Source organism: Maylandia zebra, linkage group LG12 (assembly GCF_041146795.1).
Source record: "Maylandia zebra isolate NMK-2024a linkage group LG12, Mzebra_GT3a, whole genome shotgun sequence".
NCBI classification, from domain to species: Eukaryota; Metazoa; Chordata; class Actinopteri; order Cichliformes; family Cichlidae; genus Maylandia; species Maylandia zebra.
In genome coordinates, this window is record NC_135178.1 from 35,243,005 (window position 1) to 35,268,913 (window position 25,909).

General features: G+C 42.2%; 2 protein-coding genes across 3 annotated transcripts; both read right to left on the minus strand.

The window, feature by feature from the left end:
* Positions 1–305: 305 nt before the first annotated feature.
* gle1 (GLE1 RNA export mediator) lies at positions 306–10,740 on the minus strand. 2 transcript variants are annotated; one of them, XM_004555701.4, is made up of 14 exons: positions 10,536–10,740; positions 9,187–9,423; positions 8,913–9,071; positions 8,318–8,466; positions 8,151–8,211; positions 7,599–7,856; positions 7,290–7,512; positions 6,960–7,072; positions 5,494–5,706; positions 5,010–5,330; positions 4,566–4,670; positions 4,280–4,362; positions 4,136–4,199; positions 306–2,090 (listed from the first exon to the last, which is right to left on the minus strand). In XM_004555701.4, the coding sequence occupies exons 1-14, from the start codon at positions 10,632–10,634 to the stop codon at positions 2,022–2,024; spliced, it is 2,154 nt and encodes a 717-aa protein (XP_004555758.2). In that variant the 5' UTR covers positions 10,635–10,740; the 3' UTR covers positions 306–2,021. The 2 variants fall into 2 exon arrangements, with proteins under 2 accessions (XP_004555758.2, XP_014263641.2); XM_014408155.2 differs by lacking the exons at positions 306–2,090; positions 4,136–4,199 and having other exon boundaries at positions 4,276–4,362.
* A 1,263-nt stretch (positions 10,741–12,003) lies between these two features.
* On the minus strand, positions 12,004–25,000 carry LOC101477483 (outer dense fiber protein 2). Its single transcript, XM_004555699.4, has 17 exons — positions 23,583–25,000; positions 23,268–23,384; positions 22,236–22,375; positions 21,061–21,190; positions 20,819–20,950; positions 20,497–20,571; positions 20,349–20,420; positions 20,141–20,257; positions 18,441–18,614; positions 17,779–17,888; positions 15,800–15,935; positions 15,534–15,644; positions 15,128–15,391; positions 14,885–14,985; positions 14,566–14,728; positions 13,227–13,352; positions 12,004–12,245 (listed from the first exon to the last, which is right to left on the minus strand). The coding sequence occupies exons 1-17, from the start codon at positions 23,694–23,696 to the stop codon at positions 12,099–12,101; spliced, it is 2,229 nt and encodes a 742-aa protein (XP_004555756.2). The 5' UTR covers positions 23,697–25,000; the 3' UTR covers positions 12,004–12,098.
* Positions 25,001–25,909: the final 909 nt, after the last annotated feature.

Sequence of the window (25,909 nt, forward strand, 5' to 3'; positions counted from 1 at the left end):
CCACATCTCTCAGAGAAATAGTAAAATAACATCTACAGTTTTGATCTTGTGTGAGAAGACAAGCTGCACATTCCTTCCAGAAATCAAAGCCCCAAATTGCATTCATTCATCTTCATCAGTGCATATAAACTTCTGACAGCTGTACATTGCAAATTTGCTCAAAATGTCATGTCAGACAGTTTAAAATACACAGAACAAGCCCCAAATAATCTGATTTTAGAAGATTAAAGCAAAAAAATAATAATGTGACAGACTTCTACAACGCGATGAGCAAAAGCAAGAAATCCAAAAGGGAAATTTTCCACTAAGTGTTGATTGATTTTATTTCATTTAGTTTGCACATTTTCAACAACTGTAGACTGCACTAATTCTGGTACCAATACATTTGTTTATTCTTCATCACATTCAGAAAACAATCACTTTGAGTTTCACTTTACAAAACAGTCTGCGATCATTTCTGGATCAAACCTTTGGTTTCTCTCATGGACAATGATTTAAAACAACACTTCAAACCATGAATTTTTGCTCCACACAGTGAAAAAATAAATAAAAAGTCCAAATCATTTGACACAATTTGATTTGAACAGAAAATATTAAGGCTGAATAAACAGATTTCTACCTGCTCTGCTAAAACGTTGCAAGTAAGCAGCTTCTCTCTCTTCAGGATGATGAAACTTATGTTGAGAGCTGTAAACAAAACGACGACACTGGAAACCTCACTGACTTGGACGCATTAAAATCAACACGTCCTCATTTTCTCATGTTTTACTCCACTCAGAAATCAAAGCAGGCACATCTGGCCACCTGAGCAGATGACCCGAATCTGCTTCTTCAGGTCGGATGTTAACAGAGCAGCCTTTAAAGGTAATTTTTGTAATTTGCCCTCTGCGGGATCTAAACCCCTCACCACCAGGGGACAGCATTTTACCAGCAGCGTTGCTGAAGTGTTTAGAGACGTGTGCGGCTGCTCTTATTATTTTATCCATTTCCTCTACAAGCTTTGCCTTTTGTCAGGCTGTGTTTACCTGGTTAAATAAAGGTTAAACTTACTCACTGCACCATCTGGTGGTATAAAATTGATACTGCACAGCATTAGAACCCAGCCTGAGTTTAACTTCAGCAGATCTCTCTTCATCTCTAAAATAAAGTATGATAAAGTCAAAGCAGTTCTGCTGGTAGCTTCAATTTTGGAAGGTTTTAAAGCATTTTTAAAAACAGAGGGATTTTCAAGAAGAACCTTTAAAAGCATCAATCATTTGATTTTTACTTCATCGACAAATAATTTTGTTTCACTTTCTGATTTCAGTAGCTTTTAATCCAGTTTTTATTAATCAATCTCACCACATTTTGTTCCAGTATGTCAGAGATCTGAATGATCAAATGTTGCCAGCTGCCTACACAGACTCTGCGTGAGTAAGGCGATAGACGCGTGAGCAGCAATGGTGGAAATGCACCGAAGTATCGACAAATAAGACGACATTCGCCGGTGTCTGCGCAGCTGAAACACTTTAAAACTGGTCAGTTATTTTTGTAATGGAGATTTTGCTGTTTTTGTGCCACAAAAAGGAGAAAAACAAGAAGGTAAACTATTAAAAATTATTATCTGAATCAGCAAAATAATTTAACGTGAAAGTTAAGGCTGTGAAAGCATCTCTCTTTAGGAGGAATGACTCGACACACCTGGGAATTAAAAAAAACAAAAAAAACAAAAACAGAACCCTTAAGAAAAGCTCAAGAATTTCAGCAGAAAAGCAGCCAATGAAGTTAAGGTTAAAAGTACCCCACAGGTGTCTACAGGTCTGCTTCAGGTCAGCAGAAGCAGATGTGACCTCAAAAATGTGACCTCACAAACGCAGAGGACTCGTGAGGCTTCCAGTGTGTGACGTCAGTGTGCTCATTTAGATAAAAACTAAAACCACAGGACAACTTTTTCCCCTCTTTCCACTCACAGATGCTCTCAATTCATTTCTGCCTGACTCAGTCCTACAATGGCGTCGTCACCCAGCGCAGGTCCTCATCGGTCAAGACCTCCAGAACCCGGAGCCCAGCTGGCCTCTGGGCGGACTGATCTGTCGTCTCTGCAGCGATGTCTGAGATAAAACACAAAAACAATCATTTCAATAAAAGCATAACACTGCACTGGTACTGTGTGTAATAACAGACAGCATCTCATCATTAAGCCCCTTAAAATGTTGAGCTGATGTTTAAACTCAGCTCAGTGAGAATACAACTTAATTCCAAAGTTTTAATCCAGCTCAGCGTCACCCAGTTCAGTTCAAATATTACAGAATTTCTCAAATCTGTGCCATTTTTGCTCCGTCTGCTTTCAAAGTCAGAGTCTCTAAAATAAGACTTGTAGCTGAAGTCAAACCTTTTCTATAGCTTCACTTTTAAGTGCTCAAGTAGATTAGGCCACCAGTCTGTAAACACTCCTCATAATGCAGACGAGATCTACTTCACACCCGTTTCTGTAAACAGTACACCGGTTTTAATTATGTTCCCTTTTGTTTTACAATCATTATTTACCCCCCAACTGTTTTACTGTTTGCCATGCAGCACTTTGAATTGTAAATCAACTTCTTTTTGGCCTTTATTTAATTTTATTTCTGAATAATTCAGCAGTTTGAATTATAGGAGGTGCAAGAAGGAGAAAAAACCCAAGCATGGAATTACAGAGTTTTATCAGGGAAGGAAATATTTCTCTCTGGGTTTACAGCAGATCGATATTAAAGCCGTTAATCTGCAGGTTTAGTTTCAGACGCTTCCCTTTATTTGCCAGTTAAATTTCACATTTACCAAACAGCTTATTAAACTCTTACTGTTTTGTTTTTTTATATAGATTACAGTAATGAGCACTGCTGTTGTTGAAGCATTTTCTAACCATCGTGTGGTTTGTTCGCTCAGTCGCAGCTTCATGGCTGCAGACCTGTGATGACCGAAGGGCTCAGCATGGTTCTCGCTGGCAGTGCCTTGGAAAACCGCAGGGAGCCTCGGACAGCCCGTCTACCCGCAGAGAGCGTCTGTTGATGGAGGCTGTGTCCGCAGTATGAGTCAACTGGTCTGGTGGCTACTCTCATTTGTGCCGTTGTCGGTCCATCAGCTCGCCGTGGAGTAGAGTGAAGTTAAAACACGCAAAGAGCTAAAATGAGGGAACCAGTTTAGCTCACGGGGTGAGCAGGCGACCATATGCCAGAGTGGCCAGGGTGTGAATCTGACCCGAGGAACTTTACTGAGTATTTTCCCTTCACTCTCGACCATCTAATATCGGCAAAAAAACATTAAAAAAAAGAAAAAGAAAAAAGAAGAAGAGCTGAAGTGAAGCAGACCATAAAAACAACGTCTCCACTGCAGATACTGTCTGCAGTTTTCAAGCTGGATGTTTATTTGATGCTTTTCCATGTTTTCCTGCCGCTCCCTTCCCTGTTGCGTTTCCCAGAGGACTGCACAGGAACGTGTTTGTGTACACTGAAAAGCCCTCTCTTTAAATAACTACAAACTGACACCTGCTCATCTGCCTTCATCTCACAGCATCCCACCATCCTCTGCATGTCACAATACACCCATGAACCGCCTCTGTAGTCTTCCCCTTATCCTCATGCCTGGCAGCTCCATATTAAACCTCCTTTGTCAAGTATGTCCACTTTCGATCGTGGCTCAAGAGTTGGGAGGTCGCCTTATAATCTGAAGGTTGCCGGTTCGAGCCCCGGCTTGGAAAGTTTCGGTCGTTGTGTCCTTGGGCGAGACACTTCACCCGTTGCCTACTGGTGGTGGTCAGAGGGCCCGGTGGCGCCAGTGTCCGGCAGCCTCGCCTCTGTCAGTGCGCCCCAGGGCAGCTGTGGCTACAATGTAGCTGCCATCACCATTGTGTGAATGTGTGGATGACTGGATGTGTAAAGCACTATACAAATACAGGCCATTTACCATTTCCCTCCTCTCGGATGCAATCGTGGTACCAGAGAACTAGCAGGAGTCACTTTTCATCAGTGTTATCAATCTTTTTATTTGGAAGAGCAGAGACTGCTTGGGATTCACTCACGTACTCATAAATTCCTTTACAGTCTGCACATGTCTGTTTTAAGGATTCATTGAGCTAACATCCAAACCTTCACAACATGTCGGGGGGGGGGTCACATACCTCCAGGAACTGTTTGAGTCTGATGACTGAGCCCATCTGTCCACTGCTGGTCACCGCTTCAATCCTGCACAGGAACACTTCTAGGTTAAACCTCTCACATGACTGCTGCAGGTGAAATGTTTACTGTTAAAACGTGCTTTCTACCTGGGGAAGTATTCCTCTTTCAGTAGCAGGATGAGCTTCCAGAACTGGCTCCGATACTGGTTCATCAGAGCGTTCCCACAAACCTGAAGGAAACAACGCTCAGGAGTTATCCACAGCTGCTTTCAGCGACAAAGAAACTGAAGTTTAGATTTAGGTTTAAAGAGTTTCAGGGACTGTGGTCATTTCACCTGACACTTTTTCATGGTTCATGGGCCGGTAATGCAAGCCGCTGATTGTTTGAAGCAACAAACACACCTGATAATGTGCAGGATGTGTCCAGACTCACCTCTAGAAAGTCAAACAGCAGAGTCGCTGTGACGTCTGCCAGAGGCTCCATGTTGAGCATCTGAGCCAACCAACGCCAGCCGTGGTTCAGACCATGAGGAACGGGCTGAAACAAAAAAATAAATAACTACATTTTTGAAAAAGTGAGGGACTTTTAGACATTATAGACAACTTTAGGTTTAGCCTTGGACAATTCATTGCCATGGTAACTAAGATGCTCCAGAGTAAGTTACGCCCAATGATTGAGACCAATCAATTCTCCTGAAAACCTCCTCGATGCACAGAAATAATATATCTTCTCTTCCCCCGTTATTTGTTTGTTTTTTCAAACTGCGTCTTTAGTCTTTCTCGTTTCCTAATAAGAATCAGGAAGAAATCTCTGCCTCCTCAGTCTGAAGTTTTGCTTGTTTGACATTATAAAAGCAGGAAGCGGGACTGTTTTTACCCCTTGTTTGGAGCTGTAGGGCCACTTCAGCTGGATGATGGCGGCGTAGAGGCGAATCATCCCGGACATCCTCTTCAAGAAACTGTCCTGACCTTCGACCCCAGAGTCGTCTACACGGTAACCAAGAATCCTCTGGTATTCATCCACGGGCGTGCCCTCCTTCATCGGAGGGTAGTGAGGGATTGCATAGGGGCATTTCTTGTGCAGGTGGGCGAGGATGAGGTCTCCCACCTGAGGGTGCAGCTCCCAGACTCCAGAAGCCACCACGGCGATGGGGAAGGCCGCTTCGTGGTGAGACGCCACTTCCTCCTCTCCTTGTTTCTACACAGCCAAAATATAAATAAATAAAAGATATTAAAAAAATAATAATTGAAAAATCACAGCTTCTTCTTGCTTATACAAATACTACAAAATATATCAAATTAACAAAGGATTACTTCACAAACAAACAAAAACAGACTTCTGTGTCGAATCATTCGCTCACCACAAACTTCTCCGCCAGTTTGTAGCTGGCGAAATCGAGACCCTGCGGATGTTGTGAGGTGGATACCGATTTCCCCCCAGACACGACCGGCCGTCCCGACAGAAGCTTGTCGATCTTGTCGAAGATTTCTCGGAGCTGCGATCCGGAGTTGCTGGCGATCTGACTGACAGGGATGGTGGCAGCTTTCTGGAGCTCCAGCTTCAGTTTCTTTGTCTGGGAGAAATTAAACCACTCGAGTCATAAACAGACAGTGAAGACGTTTCGTGTGTGTCAGCTTGTGTTTGAGCTGCTTTTTAAAAATGTTTTAATGAAAGAATTAAATGAAGTTTTCAAACTGAGATGATTTCACACCATCAGCTCCTATGATAAAGTTATTACGGCTCGAAAATGGTAGCCAAAATAATAATAATTATTATTATAATTATTATTAAAAAATAAATAACCCAACTTATTATATTATAAGTTGAGTAATTATATATTAAAAAATAAATAAATAAAAATCTATACTATTAAATCCTCCGAATGTAATTCAGTAATTTTATTACGTGTACTTTTCAGTTTTAGCATCTTTTTTCCCCCCCATTCTCATGTAAATTTTGCTATTTATTAATTCATTTTATTTATTTTTCCTTCCCTTTCAATTTAACCTCTGTGCATTTATTTATTTTTATTTTATTTATAATTTGATAAATATTTTTATTTTATTCCATTTTATTTATTTATTCAAGGACAAACAGCTCTCTAGACTTTGAACAACAGAGTGCTGTGTCCAAGGAGTGCCACAACAGGGGGCAAATAACAAATGAAAGAAATCAATTTTATGAATTCATTATACAAATATTTATGTGAACTAATTGAATTGCAACAGTATATATTTTTTACTTTCTTTTTTGTATTTATTTTGGCAGTTTTGGTCCTTGGGTAATTGGTGAGCCTATAACTCAGATAACACTCAGTGTCAAAGCTAAATTTGAATTTTTAATGACCAAATGCTGTCTTTAATACTTTTCAGCTGAGTGGGTCAGGTGGGAACCCCTCATATCAAACATGGAAACATGCTTTGAGAACAATGGAAAGAGGCCAGTCACAGAGTTATTAAAAGAGGACGAAATTTCCTTTCGATGTCCCTGAGAATTCAGTGACCTGCGGTGTTAAAACATTTCTCATTTGCACCAGTAATGATACATGAACCAGGACTGAGATCTTTAAGGTCATCACTTAAATAATTCCTAGTTCAAAGTCCAGATCCTAAAGTAAAAGCCTACACAGACACAGAAACCATCAACCAAGTCCATCATTTCATAAATTATGGATTAATGGATTCACTACTTAAAGAATTAATCTATTAAATTAAAATATTGCTGGAATGGTCTTTGTTGGGACCTTTGTAGGTAAAAACCTTTAAGAATGTCACAGTCCTTCCTCCGTCATCTCAAAGTCTTTCATCTGAATGTGAACAAACCCACCTGTCCGTCTTTTGCAGAGCTGAGCTGTTCGAAGGACTGAGCGCACCGAGAGGCCGCCTCCTGCAGATCCTTGTACCACTTCAGCGTGACGTCTTCAGCGCTGTTCTGCAACCCTGCAGGAAGAGGTTCAGTATGAAATGGTGAAAACACTCAGCAATATATCTGGATAAGGGGGGGTAAATAAATAAATTAGTCAAAATCCATACTTTGGTCTATATTTATTCTCCAAATTATTTTATGCAAACAGGATGTTTTGTTTTGTGCACAAGCTGCTGACAACACCTCCAGCTGTACAGATGCATGACGCAGCTAAGCCTTCTCCTTCATCACCTTTCCTCTGTGCCTTCTCTTTGGCCAGCTGTGCCGCCTTCTTCTCCCCCTCCTGCTTCGCCAGCAGCTCCGCCTGTTTCCTGCGCTCCTCCTCCTGCTCTTGCTCCTTCTTTTTCTTCTCTCGAACATTGGCCGCTTCCTCCTGCATCAGCCGAATAAGCGCTCTCATCTCGTGCAGGGCTCGCTCTGCCACAGTCATGTCCTCCAAGCTGGGGAAGTTGCCCTGAAATAGGCAGAACACATGCATTTCATGAGTACAAGCAGAAATTAGGAGGAGCATAAACCTTAAAAATCTCGATGTAAACCGACCTCTGCAGTCTTTCGCACCACCTCCGACACCTGGGAGCACAGCTGGTTCCCTCGGGTGCTGTAGGAGCTGAGGCTGGCCGGTGGGAGGTCCGTCTTGGTCTGGGTGGAGGGCTCAAGCAGCTGGTTGAGCTGCAGGATCTCCTCCTGGATGCTGTTGAGGCTACGCAGTCTCTCCCTGCCCTCCGCCTGCCTTTGCCTCTCGAGTTCTGCCTCCCGAAGACGCTGCTGCTCTGCCTCCCTCAGCCGTAGGTTGACGAGCTGACGGACAAACAAAAAGCATGAACAGCACAGGAACGAGATAACTTTTTCTACCCCACTGAGCACAAGAAATGCCCCTGTATGTGCAGGAGATCATTACTACAACAGACTACCAAAAATAAAGAGCATCTACTTCTCCTGCTGCAGAGCTCTGCACATCCAGCATCTCACAATCTGTTTCACACTTTGAAACATGCACAATTTTTGTAAGGTTAACAAGCAAAATTAAAGACTTCAGTAAACAACTTGACAAACAGGGGTTTAAGCTTCACGTTTCCTGAACTTTCCACGTACCGTTATTCTACGCCGCTGCTCCTCCTTCAGCTTCTCTTGACGCCCGATGCTCTCCTTCGTTCTGCAGTACAGGAAGTGGAAAACCAGACCAGGTGTTTAATCGCATGTAACGTTTCAGACATTTTTAAGCATTTTAATCATTTCGAATGAGTCATGATTTCCCTTACTCTCTTTCCATCATGTCCCTCATACTCTGGTACTCCTGCCTCTGCTTCAGCTCCATGAGCTCCTCAAAGCGTTTCAGCTGCTCTGACTCGGCGCTCGCAACCGCCGCTACGAGCTTCTCCTGCATCTCCTGCCGCACCCTGAGGGCCAACTGAGTCGATAGATAGAAGACAGTCTGGTGAGACCCTTACCAAGTATATAGTACGCAGGGGTCAACATGCAAAATATATAACTCTGATCAGCAAGCCAGCAGAGGTTAGTATGAAGAAGTTTAGACCCATTTCCAGTAATGTGTAAGCGTCTAACATTACATGCTTTTCCATAAACTGTAACTGGAAATCCTGAACATATTCATATGTTTAGATTACATGTTAGTTTCTAAAAACAAAAGCTGAAAGCAAACAAACTAAAATAAATACAATAAAACAAGTTGCTACTGACAAAAATCATAAGAGTTAAAAAAAAAAAAAAACAACAACAAAAAAAAAAACAGGTTTGCAAATAAAATTAAATGTAAAAAAAAAGATGATCACTGTTAAGCTGTTTTTCAGTAAAAAAAAAATTAAAATAAAAAAAAACACTGTCAAAAACTTGAACCTTAGCCTTTTCTCGATGCTCCTCCTGAACTTTGATGATACAGCCAGCCATCTCCATGGCTTTGGGAGACAGGAGGGAAATGGCAGGAAGTGACGTAGGACTGGAAACTCCACTGACATCTGCCTCTGGACTTTCATCCTTCACCTTATCACTAAGACTCTACAGAGCATCAGCATGAGGAAAAAACAAAGCAAAAACCATCAGGGTCAGATATTCAGTTAAATTGGAAAACTGTTTTACAACATGACACATAAGAGAGACATTGAGGACTTGCCTGTTCTCGCTCATTCTTTACAGACGCTGCTGCAGAAAATGCAGCTGTCCTGGCGCTGACATCGGCGACAGATCCGGTAGAAGAAATAGAGACTTCTGAGAGAACAGGGCTGGAGTCTCCGGATCTGGAGCCCAGGAAGGATGATGACTTCTGCAGGGGAGCCGAGCTGAGACGCTCCAATATGACACCAGCGATTGGAGACAAGCTTGGGGAGTCTTTACAACCTGATAAAAGAGGCTACAAGAACACAAGCGGGCTTCGTTTACAGATGGTTTATACACAGAAACTGTATGCATCACTTATGTTGCCATATCCTTTCAGAAAGTAGGACTTCTTAAAGCCTGAAATGATTTTAACAAAACAAAAACAAACACACTGGATTTTCCATGTAACACCTTCATGAGGAATCAGTGAGTTCATACCTCTGCTTTTATAAACATGGAGTTCAACAACAGAAATCTGTTTCAAATCACCCCTGACACTCGTCCCCTGCCTCCCCTTTCTTGTGTGCTGTCCATTTCTTTGGATGGTTTAAAGTCCTCTACCTTCACTACCTCTGCTCCTTACATCCTCACTGTTGCACCAGTCTCCTTCTCAAACACACACATTCCTTTTCCCTATATCGCCACCTACTCCCTCCTCACTAGTCTCACAATGTCATCCCTGAACCTCACAGTGTATACAGACTCTTGCCTGACCTCATCTGACAGCCTGCATGTCACCACCGCAAACAAGAAGAGCGGGATTATAGTTGACCATTGTCCACTGCCCTTGTGTGAAAATCTGGAACCGAAAATGGAATTCAGCCTCCCAAACTCGAAAAGCGCCATAAAAATCAACTTTGGTCTTTAAAAAAAAAAAAAAATAATAATAATAATAATAGAATAAAAACCTTTCAAAGAAAGTCCTACTGGTCTTTGCGAGATAGATAGATAGATAGATAGATAGATAGATAGATAGATAGATAGATAGATAGATAGATAGATGCTTCACAGTTTATAAACGGAAGTCACGAAGTCACATTAGTTATCTGTCAAATAAAAGTAGCAATAAAAGTAGTCATTTGATGAAAATCCATAAAAGGATGTCTGAAGATTAAAAATTAAAAAAGTACGCAACTATACTACGTTATTTGCGTAAATGCCTCTTAACACTTTGTTTTCAACCACTGTTTATTGATTAGCTTCCGAGCTGACGTCTTACTGCCTGATCTAAATGATTAAATTGTCACTTTGAATAAAATCCACCCTTGTAGTGATTATTCTAAACAAGCGTAGCGTGCTAACTTTAACTAGCTACCGTTTAGCTAGCTCTAGTTGTTTTTTTTTAGCTACCTGGCGGCAACTCACCTCTCCCCTTTCCAACCAGAATGGGTCGAAGGAGATTTTCCCCTTTGGTGAATTTTTTAAGGCCTGTAAAGTTTCCCATCGTAGACTTTCAGAAGGCATCGCGAAACACAAAAAACTACAACTGATTAGCAGTAATGCTAGTCAAGTTTGAATCCGCCATACGGCGTTACATAAAATACAATCCGAAGAGAAACCACCGGACTTTACTAAGTTCCCATCTGGGACCTTTATATATTTATTTCTTTGCTATCTGTATAATCACACATCACAAAATGATAGAGATAACTCTATTATGCACTGTGATAATTTCTTTATTAGGTTCCCACAGTCCATTTTGCTAAGAAAGATTCCTAACTGAGTGACGTGACCCGAGGTTCACTTTCCTTTATTAAGAAAGGAAATTAGAAAACGCCTTCCTATAGTTCACAGCTGAACTGCTGTAAGAAAATCTGCTTCTTTTCCAGTTGCTTCGCGTGAAGAACATAGATTTATACAAACTCTCTAAATCAAGATTATGAGCTATATTAACTGATCAAAGTATTTTCAAGGTTCAGTATAACTCAGTTTGGATTGATAAGGTCTATTCTTCCATTCGAGCCTGTAGGATTATCATGAATTAATGTTTACTGTGATGTTTGACTTCAGTCATAGAAATCCTAAACAAGGGAGGAGAAAAGGGTTTTACTGGCTCAGTACTCAGCAGGAAAACATAAGAAAATAACATGTGTTTCATTACATGCAGTCGCAGGGTTCTCTAGTAATATTTCTATAATTTCTATACGACTATCCAGTTTACTTAATCAGCATTCTACCAAGAAACAAGTTCATTTCTGCTGCTTCATAAAAATCCAAGTAGTACTGATCATAGGACTGGAAACTGAAAATAAAAATAAAAAACTTCTAGAACCAAACATCATAACCATAACAGGTATAAAACATGCTTTTTAAGGCCAAAAGAAGACTGCACTGCCGCAGACCGTTAGCAGATCAGGCCCTAGATGTTCCTTCTTTTTTAAACATCCAGTCTTTGTATTGATATGTTTCACAGACTGTTCTCGTTTATCTGACACGCATAAAACAACAGGGTAAAACATGCTGTGGTGAACTAAAACGCTGGTTTTTTAGTCCAATTTCTCTACATTGTAGTCTTACAATGTAGATATAATGTTCCAAAAGTACCTCCTAACATAAATGAAACAAGTCTGTTTTTCTTCTTTTTTTTTACATTGACTTTAATGACACTCTGGTGTAAAATACAAAATGCTATAATATAAACCACATAATTTTTTATGTTTGTAAATCTGAAAGAATATTGTAAATCATAAAAACTCTTATTGGAGTTTCTTATCTTGGCTTTGCAGTTGCTAAGTTACTGGTAAGTTATACATAAATAAAATGTTTGGGCTACTAATAACTGAGAATTTATCCATAAATTCAAATTTATTCATTTCATACAAAACATGAAACCTTCAAGTCAAAAGCAGACCTTTAATAAATGCGGTTTATGTCCCGTACGATAGTTCGGGAGGATCACTGCTGGTCAGGCTGGATAAATTTTGCTTGTCAGCTTCCAAGCAGAGAGTCACCAAACACATTTCCGTAGGAGGTTTTGAGAAAATGGACGTAGTTCTGCAGGCTGCGGTTTGTCGAGTCCGACTGCTCCAGCCGGTCCTTCATGTTCTGCAGCTGGCTCTGGAAGCGCCGCTCCATCTGGGAAACAAAGGCAGGGATACACTTCTACATCACAACATCACCTTTTTTTCTCTGACCATCTTTGAGCATCATTATCATGTGATGTATCAGTTTCAGTACCAAAGCTGCCTTAAATCTGCCCAGATTTACTAAAAGGACAAAACCAGTGAAAGCAATAAGAGTCTCTGTGTGTCTTTGGACAAAAAAAAACAGGAGTGATGCGCACATTTACACGTGTCACAGCAACAGTAACTTCTTCAAAGCATTTATGGGTGAGGAGCTGATGGTAATTAATGAACAATGAACCAGAGTAACAGAAATATATAGAGAGAAAGTGAACAGCTGCTGTCAGCCTGCAGCAAAGTTTACAAAGACTTCCAGATTTCCAGAGTGAGAAACCGAGCTGGGAGTTTGTCTTCATGCTTTTTCTTCATCCTGAAACTCTGTGAAACAGCGAGCAGCTGAAAGGATGACTGTCTTCACGTTTATGATTGCTGAACAGGTGGTTTAATGAAGGACCGTGATTGGCTTTTTACCTGCGAAGGTTTTTATAGTGATTATAGTAACGAGCGCTGCTGCTGGAAATTTGAAAACACATTTACGTTCACAACACCTGAGCTTGCTGTCTCCGTCATGTTGCCACTTGCTGCGCGAGGCTGGAGCTCCTCAGTGAGCTGTGACGGAGGAGCTGCTGTGTTTTAAACTTTTTTTTGAAAGGCTAGTTGGCCTTAATCTTAAAATATTTTACATGAACATGTGGTCCTAACTATGTTTTTATTTGCAAATGAGCGAAACGTGAAAAGTGGCTCCCGCTCCACCTTTCTCCATGTTTGCCACAGGTTTCAAACACCTCCTCTGCTGACTGCTGTAGAAAGTTGGTGGAACTGTTGCCACTGACCCAAATGGGCCAGAAGGAGCTTTCCTGAAATACTTTTGTGCTGGCCTCTTGGTTTTATCGAAGCCTGCCTGCATATGTAGAAGCATTCAGCGGTGACTTACTTCCTCCTTGTTTCGCTGCAGTTGGCTCAGCTCCGTTTTGGCTCGGCTCAGCTGGCTCTGGAGGTCCAGGGCTTTAGACTGAGACGATCTCTCTTTGGCTAAAACCCTCTGCATGCTGTCGTCTACCTGCAGGCCGAACGTGAAAAATAAACATATGAGCACCGAAATCCTTCAGGGAAAAACTGATGATTTAGTTTCTTTGACCTTATCTTTAGTGAGTGTGTACAAACACCTAAATCAAAGCTTTAGTTTTTACCCCAGTTTAACTCAATGATCAGCAGTCAGTGTGGACGTGGACACAGCTCACATTGAGGAGGTGTAAACTCTGGATCATCAGTTTAATACAGAACAGAAACACCAACCAAAGTTTTGAGCCTCACCCACATTAGCAGCACTAACACTTTACTAACAGGATTAATCGCGCAAATATATAAAAAAAAGTCTGATTTAATTGACTTAAGGACAATTTTGCTCGATCACAAGTTAACACATTTGTTTCGCCATTTAAGTTAAAGATTGCCTGCTGTGTTCAGCTCTGACTGACCCACAGACCAATGAAGGAGAGATGGAAATCATTAGATTTTTTGACCACATCAATGTGAAATTAAATGTACTGATTTATATTGCCTGCAATAAGTAATGTATGTAGTAACAAAGTCGACTGACTGATTTTCTAATCTCAATTGCAGTCTAAGTTTTTACTGCTTTAATTGCAGACTTAACAGCAGTCTAAACACCTTCTGCATCACCAAGTTAATGCGTGCAAGCTGTGTGTCAGTGTTTGCACTGCAGGACTTCACTCAGTGACGTTAGTGAGATACAGATCAGCAGTGTGCATAAAACATCCATCCCTCCCTCCCAATCCGGGGACAGGTATAAAAGCTATTAAATCAAAATAAAAGAATTAGTGACACTGTGGAGCCTCCAGCTGATTTTAAACCAAAACTCCAAACGCAACCTGCTTCAGAAAAGCTTAAGTGTTCAGCACCAGTAACCATGGCAATCTCTTAACATCCTCCAGGTCACTGCTGAACACTTTAGAGTTTGGGAAGTCCAGGATCATGAGTGATGCTACCTGTCAAATCACTTCTCTTACATGCATTTCCTTTTACAGTTATTCTATTAGGAGAATTTTATTGGGTGAGGTAGATGTGAACCAAACTCCACTTCTAACCAGTTCAGCAGCATCTTGGTAGCTGTTAAGAAGTTGAAGGAGAGCCACCGTCTTGATGCTGAAACCTCTGGCTTTAAACTCATCGCAGATCGCTAACCCATTCACCCGTCTGGTGTGTGATGTTTTGTGGAACTGTGAGACCTCCGTGACTCCACGTGTCTGTACCTGTTTCTGTACGTCGTCCAGAGTTTGCTGCAGTTGTCTGGACAGGACGCTGCACTCGTGACTCTTCTCCTCCAGCTGCTGCTGGATGCTGTGGATACTGGCTTCCTTCGAAGCGAGAGATTGAGACATCTCTCTGTTTTCTGCCTTCAAGCCCTCCAGCCTCCTGCAACCAACACACAAATCTAGTGTCTCAGCTTGGAAAAGATCAGATATAATACAGATTTATCTGTATTACTGTTGTTGTGATTTGGCTCTGCAGTATATAAATAAACTTGAATTGAATAACGTCCATTAAATGCAGTTTCTCTGTGACTGTTACCTCTCGAAGTTGTACACTTTCTCCTTCAAGACGTTGTTTTCCTCCTGCAGCAGCAGGTTCCTCTGCTGAAGCGTCTCCAGCTGAGTGCCTTGCTGCTCCACCTGCAAAGGAAAACGTTTAGTGGAACATGTCAGCCATGACGGGTTCCTGGGGACACTCTGCATGGATTATATTCATCAAACTTGTTAATCTTTCCAGATTTTTAAGTATGCTGGGTCTTTTGGGTCTGAATGAAACCTCTACCTTGTGCCTGACTTCAGAGAGGGCGGAGTTATTCTCCATGTTCCTCCTCTCGCGTGCGTCAGCCTCCTGCTGGGCTTCTCGGAGCTGCTGCTCGGTCTTCCTCAATCTGTCCGGTAGAGTCTCGAGCTCTCTGAGCCGCCCCAGCAGCTCCCGCCTCACCTGCTCCTTCTCCCTGTCCAGGCTGACGTGCACGTCTAGCGCCTCCTTCTGCACCGCCTCCAGCTTCAGGCAGTACTCCTCGGACTCCAGGCGAGCCTGCTGGACCTGCAGAGAGGTTTATCACCCCGACACGGGTTCGATTTCAGCACAGAGACTTTAAAGTCATTTTTAAAAGTTATAATATGTAAGAACAAAGTACCATCTGACTTTCATGTTAAATCTGTATTTAAAGTGAGCGTATCTGTACCTTCTTCTTGTACTTCTCCACCAGGTTTTCATACTTCCTGATCGACGCTTTCAGCTGACGAGCTTCAGACTGAAGCCCTCGCTGTGTCTCCTCAGAAGACGTCAGCTGACTCTAAATGTGAGGCATGTTTATCATAAACTACACATAAATACATTTCCCTTAGACCACAGAAGCTTTGAAACAACATTAGCTGTTGGTTTTTCTTTAACAGTTTTTATTTCATATCAACCAAATCCATAGCGTGCTGCTAACTCTCCTGAACATACCTTGAGACTTTGATTGTGCAGCTTGGTGGAGGCGTTTTCGGCACTGAGATGATGCAGCTGATCCCGGAGCTCCTCCCTCTCTGTCCGACTCTTCTCCTCCGCTGACTGAAGCTGAGCGTGCAGCTCGATCACCTGACTGTGACATAGACAGGTATAAAAGGTTACTTTACTCAACAACCACAATTTTCTAAGTAACATTGTTTCAGTTTCTGGCCATAACACAGATGCTGCAGCTCCAAAGTGTCAGTAGCCTCAGTTTCAGTACCAGTTTGTGTCAAGTGACACCCTCTGGGCCTGAAAAATGGAGCCGATACAGAAGTGCCAAATAAATAAAAGTAATAAAAAAGCGCCGGATACAAAGACGTTTTTGTTTTTTTCCGGCTTTTTCCCTCCTTTATAAAAACTGTGTGATGGGTGATTTTGTAGGGTGGGAGGGTTAGTAGTCATCTTACTGCTAGTGATTTCAAGAAGCAGAAAAAGAGACACCAGAGAGCTGATTTCCCAAGTCCAGCATGAACAGGAGGAACATAGATTATACCAGTCACAGATCCTTGTTTACCTACAGTAATGAACAACCTTAAGTGAACGATATCAGCTGCTGAGGTGCACGAGTCCGCTGCCACCTGGGCATCTCTACGGCCTCGTACACGTTCTGCTGTGGTGGGATTTTTCGACAGGGTTACAGTAAAAAAAACACAGTCAAGAGTCTGTGGTCCAACCAAATGACCCCACGCTGCCCACCACTTCCACATCCTTTTCTCCTCATTTCTTAAATTGGGTTTCCATTTAACATATGTTAAGGGAAGGAAATTCCCTGTAAAAAAAAAGTTTAAAGTCCAGTAAATGTATGCTTGTCTGATATAAGCACAGCTGGTTTCACCTGCCTTGCACACTGAAGCATCTCCAAAAGTGCTACAGACTAAGCTGCAGGGTTGTCAGTGTGTTGCCACCCCTCCCCCACCCCCGAGGTTTCTCCTTTAATCCTGGAAGGTCTCGGTGTGTCGGAGCAGCCCCTGCGGCCTGTCCTAGGATCCTCATCCCACAACATCATTCCTCCACAGACTACAGCTCCCCTGCTCTGGCTCCTCTGTGCGACCTTAGAGAGCTCTCCTCCTCATGCGACCTGTGACAAAGACATTTAAGAAACCTCTGCATCCATCTCCAGCTGGAAAGGTGAACGCAACTCCACCCTGTTTGTCAGCATTTGGCTTTTCTCTCCAAAGCCACTTCCATTTCCTCCTCCCATGGAACAGTCGGCTCTGTCACCATGGCTTTTCTGGAGGACGTGGACCAGACCAGGATATCTGGCTGATATCTGGAGGAACTGAACCAGCTCAGTGCGAGCTCAGCCGTGCCTGGGGAATCCTCCAGATATGGACCATGTGATGGCCCCGCTGCCCCCAGCTCTCTTGCTAATACTGGCTCAAAAAAAGTTCTGTTTGTTGATTCCCCAGACTGTCCCATAATTATAAAAACAACATTTCTTACATATCAAATAAGGAGACAGACATTTCTATAGTAGATAGTGAAAAAGCAGGGACTTTTTGTCATGTAATTGTTTATCTGTTACTTAATTACTTTGGTGTACTATGAAATAGAAATGGGGAGGGTTCCTTTATCAATAAGAAAAGTTGTCCAACTTATGAAAATACAGTTACAAAGTCAAAATCTATGTACTCCTTCATATTTTCCAAAGCTGTCTAGTGGGCCGGATTTGAGTCTTTGCAGGGCCGATTCTGGCCCTCAGGCCTTATGTTTGACACCCCTGCCTTACACATCTCATTGTTGTCATCTTCCAGGTCTCCAGCAAACCAGACAAAGTTGGACTTGAAATTCCTTATAAAGACATAAATTTCAAACTGACCACGGCCGCCTTAATTTTCAGGGTGACTCACATTTTGTCCGATGATGCTGGGCTACATTTATCGATTTATTTACAGAAACAAGAACTAAATGAGTGTTTCCATGAATGCACTCACTGTTTGAGAGCAGAGATTTCCTGTTCTAGCTGTCCTTTAGCCGCTGCCTCCTTGGAATGACGGAGGCACCAGTCACTGGATGTAGAGAGAGCCTGAGCCAGCTGGGACTCCTTTAAGAAAAAACAAAAACACTCACACACTTTCTTCTTTTGTTTTTGACCTTATTTATTATTTCAAGTGCTCCTCATAAACAAGTCACCTTCAATAAGGTGAACAGGTGAAAGAGAATGAACAGAGTAAGCAGGAAGTGTCTGTATGCCTGTTACAGGCTCAGTCAGACTGCTGTTCCTTCAGCAGGCAGTCCTCACCTCTGTTGCTTGCGTGTTTCACTGGAAACTTGCCACTTGGCCAAGCGGCTCTCCTTTGAATCAGATTTGCATAAACCACATGATCGGACAAGACACCGCAGAGAAAACTCATTTGCATGCAGAAGAAACCACACAGAGGTGTGACGGTCACACAAAGGAACCAACATGTTTTCTCCACCACCTTCTCCATCTATAATCTACTGCAATACCAGAAAATGATGAAATACTGTGAAAAGATTTTTAAAAATATGGATTGGAAAATAGCTTTTAGTTCATCACAGGATGTAATGTAGGTAATGTGTGACTTTAGGAAACCAGTGACCAGGTTTAATCACACGAGCTGCACATACTGACCTTTTCCTGAAGTTTGTCCGCGAGCCGCCTGGCGGCCTCCTCGGCTCGCTCTCCCTGCTCGGTGAGCAGGGCCAGACTTCTCTCCTCGGCCTCCCTCTGCTCCCTAAGAGTTTGCAGCTCCTCCTGAAGCACCTGGAGCTCCTTCTGCTGCTGCTCCTGGCTCTGATGCATCCTCTACAGAGAGAGAGAGAAGCAGGAAAGCTGGTTTAAAGAGTAATGAATGCTAAAGGGTGAGTTTAGGATTCTGAATTACCTTCACTGGCAAAGTGTGCACATCAAAAGACTCTTGTTGTTACTTATTTGACATGCACTGTTATGTGGACAATTTACAACAGATACATGAAAGAAAACATATGTTCAGAACAAGGACGAGAGAAACAAAGCAGCTAAAGTGCTGCTATAAACTTTAAAAAGATTGTGCCAGACTTACTTGTCCTGGGAAAAGCCTCTTTTGGCTTAAAGAAAGAGCTTCAGTGTCTGTTTTGTAACTGAAAGGTGTGAACACTTGTATATTTGTGGCCAGTCTAAACCCATTACTGAACCACACTCATGAAACCTGAACATGAGCGTAGTGGAGGCTTCATTGCTCCAGGTTTTAGTCACATTTCCACAGAGATCATCCATAATGAAAACTGTAGTCGCACAAGTTTCCCTTCTGTATCAGATCTGTGTGACTCAAACGTTCACAGAGCGTGTCAAGATATCTCAATCGTACAACATGTAATACATGCAGCCTCGCATGCCATGCAAAAAAAATACAGGAGCAATGCACACACTTGGCACGATAACTGAGAGTCAAAGAAATATTGTTTCATGTTCTTACACATACGTAAGTCAGCTCTTACTCACAGATTTCAAGATTATGCAGCTGTAATAAATCAGCCCTCCTCTTTCTGAGCTGTGAGATTGATCCAGAGCCTCGCATTTATCCGCACACAGTCCCAGAGGAGTTTGCCTTCATGTTAGAACATACTGATTCTCCTTCAGCTGGCGCTCACTGACCCTAACTGCTGTTTCTGGGGAGAAACATGTGCCAGTGCCTACACTCCATTATTATTTCAGTAGATTTGTTGCTCCCTCATTGGGTCAATCTTTTTTGACCTGTTAGTTTGTGCTGTTTTCAGCAGATTGCAGATTCCTCCAGGAATTGCAATGGTCATTTGGTGTTAAGTTGGTGTTGATGTCTGGAACAGTGTAAACACTGGATGTAGTAACTTCACCCTGGGGGTACAGGTATTAAGATTAGTCATATATCCTGTTTACTGAAGTTCACAGCTAAACAGGTGGAATGAATTAGAGTTTGGAGGAAGCCACACAGTGGCTGATGGTCTGGTTGTGTTTTTACTTTTACTTTTTTATTCTTTACAACCTTCATTTTATTATATATTGTATATTCATTCAGTGTAACTTGTTTTCAGGCATTTTTAAACGTAGATGAAAATAAAGTGTTACAAGTATTTGCTATGGCACACCCCAGGTTTTGCACCAAATATGTCTTTAGATTCCTTCATGTGGCATTTTTGGCAGTTAAATTGCAGAACTTTGCACTCTCACTTGTGCATTTTTTTGCGATCGCATTAATTGCATTGACTAGTAAATGTGGCCTGAGATATCAAAAGGGTTTTTAAGTCTTTGGTTGTAGTCTATGTCTGCTTGTTCCAGTGTGTTAATGCATATGATCGCGTTCTGTGTTAACAGACCTGAATCTGAGCGGCCAGTCGGGTCTTTTCTGCCTCTGCTCGGCTCAGCTGAGACTCCAGGTGGCTGCGAGTTGACTCCAGGATTCTTGAAAGCTCCTCGGTTGTCTTCACATTGTCCTGCAATGAGAGAGGGAAGCAGAGGATGAGCGGGAGAGATCATTAAGGGTGCGCACGTCTGTCTGAGAGGTATCAGTTAGTTGTGGAAAACCTTTTCAAAGTCCAAATGCTCTGCAAGCTTTGAGGCCTCTTTCTCCTTGTGGGTGAGTTTGGCCAGAAGGCGCTGCAAAAGAAGAAACGTCTTCTCAGAAATTTTCTCTGATGTAAAATGAGGTAAAAAGCGGGTGATAATCACTCACCATGTTGTCTGCTTCACTGTCGGCCAGTCTCTTTCTCAGGGTGTCTGTCTGTTCTGACCTCACCAGTGATTCCCGCTGTGGATACAGTAAAAGTCAGGAGTGAATGAAGGCACGCTGACAGTCCCACTCCTTAATCTCCAAAAGTTGATTCTGTTCATCTGGATGTAGCGTTTTGTGGGAGTTTCGTCACTCATCCAAGTGACTTCTTCAGTCTCAGCTGACTGCAGGTTTCCCCGATCTTATAAACAGTACATTTGCATAATGACTGAAACCAGCCCACTGAAGGAACAGTGGGCTGGGAATGTTTGTCTTCTTCCTGTACCTCATGTTCACTCCACTCTCTGAGGAGCTGTCGGAGGCCGTGGTGTGTGTTATCAAACATCTCGATCTTTTCCAACAACAACTTCTGCTGCCGTTCCAGAGAAGCTGCGTGCAGTTTTGATGGCGTCTTGTCCTAAAACATAAATAAACATGCACATCCAAACATGTCCTAATCTATTCCTTCTGCCTCATTTCTTCATCCACTTGATTTATCAGTAAAATATCTTCCAGTGCAGGTTTTACCTTGGCAAAGCTGTCCATAGTTTCCTTCAAAGCTGTCAGCTGACTGGCTACAGCTACGCCGTCAATTTCTGCTTCAACGAGGGCTCTCAGGAGCACATCTGCCCCTCTGTGTTGACCGCGAGAATCTGACCTGTAAACAAAGCAGACCTGAAATATCATTGTGTGCATCAGCAGAAAGTATATTGGAGTAAAAGTTGGCCTTATTATTCTCGTTTCCTCTACTAGAGTATCGTTGCAGGAGTCACTGAAAGCTGAAACTTGTATTTCCTTGTGCTAAATCCACTTGTTCTCCTTCTCTTCCCCTGACTGCCAACACTGTGTGATTCCTCTGGTACCCAGTCCCCGTTCCAGTTGACCTGCATCAATCACACCACCTGTTTAAAGGTGCAGCAGTTATTCAGGGCACCCTTGATTCTGGGTGAGCAGCCTTCTGCTACGCCATCTTTCTCAGTGTTGTGCTGGTAACCATGCACACTGGTAGTTTATCAGGCATTTGACATACTAATCTCTACCAATACAGGTGCGTATAGTTCATTAAGTCCACAGGTGTCAAACTCCAGTCCTTGAGGGCCGGTGTAGTGAAACTTTTCCATGTGTCCCTGCTGTAACACACCTGAATAAAATTAGTAGGTCATTAGCAAGACTATAGAACTTGACTGCTGGCCCCCGAGGACTGCAGTTTGACACCGCTGGTCCATTAAATTGTAAAATAAATAAAATTAACTAAAACACCTTAATCTACGAACATTAGCTCCCAAGAGGTAACTAACTCACTGTTAGTTCTCCTCCTTTTATTGCTTTACAAAGATATGTGTAAAAACTTGTTGCCACCCATTAAAGAGACTTCTGCAACGCAAAGATTACAGTAGAAGACTTTTGTAGTAAAAAGTTTTTTTGGCAGATTTACCAAATGAAAAAAAATCTGATTTAACTGCATATTCTTCCATTGCAGCTTTTACATTATAGGAATAGGAGAAATGGCACTCATCATCATTAATTTCATTATTCATTTTGCCTAATCATTGCTATAACATGAATTCGTTCAGCATTTGTTTCGTGCTCCTGTGAGAAGATTCAGAGAAACTGTACAACTAAACCAGTTTGGTTAAACTTCCTCTGGATATGAGGTCAGTAGTACAAATGTTTGTGTGTCAGACTGCTGAAGCTGTACGTACTTCCTCAAACGGCGAAAGCTCTCTTGCTCTCTAAGTAGGATGCTGAGGTCCTTGGACACTGCATCCAGCTCTTCCTCCTGCTCCTCTGCTTCGTTCTGATGTCTGATCCCATTTTCTGTCTGATGCCGCACTCGGCTCGTCTAATCACGACAAACAGAAATACGGTTCAGGGATCAGCCTCAAAGAAGACAGAAATAAACTGAAAACAGCTGCACCTACCAAAAGAAACAAGGTACATGTTCATCAAAGTATCCTCGACTGTGTCTTAGAAAAAATTTAATTATGTTTAATCCTCAAATTAAAGCCAAAAAGGTGGTCCTGTCTTAGGCTCTCTATGATTAATACATCCCAGTCAGTGAGGGGTTGACCAGATGTGTCTGTCATATGCAAATATTATTTAGGAGGGGAACTCCTTGCTCTCTATGATGTGCAGGGTGTTGTGGGAGTTGAAGTCTTTTAACGCCTGCTACGTTAGCCACTGTAGCAGTTGTTCTTTGTGTGATTAAGTGTTTGTGGGTTAAAATGTATCCAACTCCTTTTATTCAGCTCACTATTTTTATTTTTTCTATGTCTGTGGATATTTATGACATTTTTCTCTTGCTCTGGACATCATTTTTAAAATCCTCAAGTCCCATGGTTGTAGTTTTTTTTATGTCTTGCTTAAATTCTACTTATTTTACTTCATTTCTACTTTTTCTTGTAAATGGCCCTATGTTGTGCATATTGTGCCATCAGTGGCAGGTAGACAGCATAACAGAAAAACATCGCTCGAACATGTCAAAATAAGGAATATAAGCTCAAAGTGATATGTGAATACTCTTTGCGTGGGTAGTTCGGATGGTCCATGGTAATGGATATCAGCTACCTTTGTTAATTTGTAAATCAGCCCTGAAATGAGAGTATAGGTTCTGGTTGTAGTCTTTTTGATACTTTCGGTACATCTGTTTTGTTAAAGAAACAAGCTGCTGCCAGAAAATCTTTCCTCTCCACAGATCCCAGTACATTTAACAGAGATGAACAGTAATAAGAGACCTGGCACTTGTGGGAGTCCACATCTCTTCTGCAGGACAGCCTTCCCGGAGGAATCCACGGCTTCCGGACCTTTGGTCTACCTCCGTCGCCCTTCACCTGGGCACCTTTTTCCCGACTCTTTAGAAAAGGTAAACAGATTCAGGTGAAACGCTTCAAGACTTAACGTAGCGTCCTGTTCCTCTGGAAACTCTTTGAAAGCTTGCGAAAAGGTGGGGCGAGGGCTGTCTAGAAGAAAACTAACAAATCTTTGCAGCAGAAATACGACATGTGATTAACATCAGCAGTATTTTCCCCGAATCTATAAAGTACAGTAACCTGTGGGGTTTTGCTGGGACTCCTCCTCATGTGAACATGTATAGGTGTAGTCTCCAGTACGTGGAGGTGAACCGGTGGCGGCGACGGAGGTGAATCCCGGGTTTTCATTCTCATAGACCCCGTTTGGGCACATTAATGACCCGTTAAAATAAGTATTAAAAAGCACATTTTTATCATGATACACAGTCTACTTCCAAGATGAATCTCGGCTTCTCCCAGTAAAGAAAACGGTTGTTTGGCTTGACAAACGACCGGCCTGATGATTGGCTCGGTTGCAAGATCCCGCTTTGTGATTGGTTGAGAGGAAAGTTTTGTGCAAGCGTTGTCCGTGGTAACCATTAAAAGTAATCGTGAAGTCCACGCTGCCTTTAGGTGGTGTCGGAAAAAATCCAAATAAATTAATACCCTTCTTAAATGGTTTCACGCTTCAATTCTAATAGGAATAATCTATCTCTTAAACTTTATAAAATGAGATCAGTTGTTACATATTTATAGCAACAATGGAGCTGCAGCAGATACCTTTGTTATGACGGTTTCGGGAATTCCGTTTGAAACCATGTAACGTGAACGCAGCACAAAACCGTTATAACAAAAAAAAAACCCAGACCAAAAAAAATGAACATATTGTTAAATGCTTTACTTTTCAAATTCAGATCATGTATACTGGTGGCTTTCCTGCTAAAGTAAATAGCCGTTTTCCAGTTAAATAACACCGCAGTGCTCGACGTCTGAGATGAGCTAGAGATGAATCCACTTCCTGTTTATTTCTGTGGCACTTCCGAATCTTAAGCTAACACGTTTATACTAGCCAGCCGCTCCAAAGTCCACCAATCGAAACGATATAATAAATGTACACAAAAATTTAGTGGTCAGAGATTTATATGTTTTATCATTTGTGCTGATATCTGACAGCCAATTATTGATTCTCGCTCCATGCGCCGTGTCAGCTAAAAACAAAGCTGCTAAGAGTTTCAGTTAGCTTAGCTTGTGGTTAGCCTTCCATGTGCGCGTGGCTGCTAACAAACATGCTGGGGCAGTACGTTTTCTTTATGCTCCTGTTTTACCCCAGTGCCCACAAGCTCGGTGAAGCGTGTGTTGCGGCTGCTGCAGCGGAGGCACAGGACCGAGGAGCTAGCAGCACGGACACCCTGATCCTGTGCAGGGCTTGCGGACACGAGTTAGCACTCGGGACGGACATCCGCTCCGTGCCTAGCCGGCTGGCGCTCTCCAGCCGCAACGACACGCTGCTCGGGGGTCGAAGGGTTAACGTTCAGCTGTTTGAAAATCCCCACGGACACCGGTTTGAGGTGATCACGTTCAGAAAAGCCGACGTTACTCAGCACTGGCCGTCAGACAAGCGCTTCTCCTGGTTCCCGGGGTTCTCCTGGACCGTGGCCACCTGTCCCAGGTGTAACACTCACCTAGGTGGGTAAACCTACACATCAGGGTTATTACAGTTAACTAAACTCATGTGTGAGAAAGCTAAATCGAAACGTCGATCTACTGATCGAGGAAATAAAAACTTAAAATAAATTAGAAATAAACAACTATAATAACTCTGTTTTACGTCTTTATATGTTAGTTGTATATTTTTGTGCTTTACAGTCATATAAACAAGTTAATCCAATATATTTTAACTGTATATTAGTAGTAAAACCTTATCTAAACAGATGAAAAATTATTGTTTGCAATCTGCCAAACTATTTCCTATCTGCGTATCCTGGATAATCTTGACATTTTGAATGACCCGTTTATGAAATGTTTTATTATGCCCCAAAATGAGCGACTGAGCCATTAGCGCACCACAAAAAAAAGTTTTCCAGGGGCAGAGCAGAGGGTAGTTTTCCCATAGACTTGTAAAGGACCAGAAGTCCCGTTGAGGCCACAAGATTTACCCCCTGGTGGCCTTTGAAAAGAATGCAGGTTTAAGGCCTTGTGTTATACCATCTGTGCCACAATCTGAAACATGAATTTGATCCCTTAGATGACTGCAACTCAGTCACATATAGAGCCCTACCTGGCCACAACTTTAGAGATATGACTAGGCCTTCTTTTAAGATGCTTGTTTTGAACAAATTTATATAGGTTAGATGTTTCCTTAGATACTCACCCCTTACTTTTTAAAGGTACGGCTGACTGCATTTGTATGTAATGAACGTTGAGACATGCACATTTCTTTCAAGTGTGTTTTTTATCCAAGCTAAAGCACTTGAAGTTATTAAATACAGATCTGGAAAATAGTTCATTTTTAAGTCGGGATTTAGTACATCTGAATTCAGGCTTTTATGGTTAACCTGCACTGACATGTATCCCACTTCTCTGAAACA

Coding starts and splice junctions, on each gene's coding strand:
- gle1 (XM_004555701.4), bottom strand. CDS start 10,634: ATGCCTTCTGAAAGTCTACGATGGGAAACTTTACAGGCCTTAAAAAAT. Junction 9,072..9,186: donor TAAAGAATGAGCGAGAACAG/GCAAGTCCTCAA, acceptor GATGCTCTGTAG/AGTCTTAGTGATAAGGTGAA. Junction 4,200..4,279: donor AAAGAGGAATACTTCCCCAG/GTAGAAAGCACG, acceptor GTTCCTGTGCAG/GATTGAAGCGGTGACCAGCA.
- LOC101477483 (XM_004555699.4), bottom strand. CDS start 23,696: ATGAGAATGAAAACCCGGGATTCACCTCCGTCGCCGCCACCGGTTCAC. Junction 20,258..20,348: donor AGCATTTGGACTTTGAAAAG/GTTTTCCACAAC, acceptor CTCTCATTGCAG/GACAATGTGAAGACAACCGA. Junction 15,645..15,799: donor TGCACAATCAAAGTCTCAAG/GTATGTTCAGGA, acceptor CCTCACATTTAG/AGTCAGCTGACGTCTTCTGA.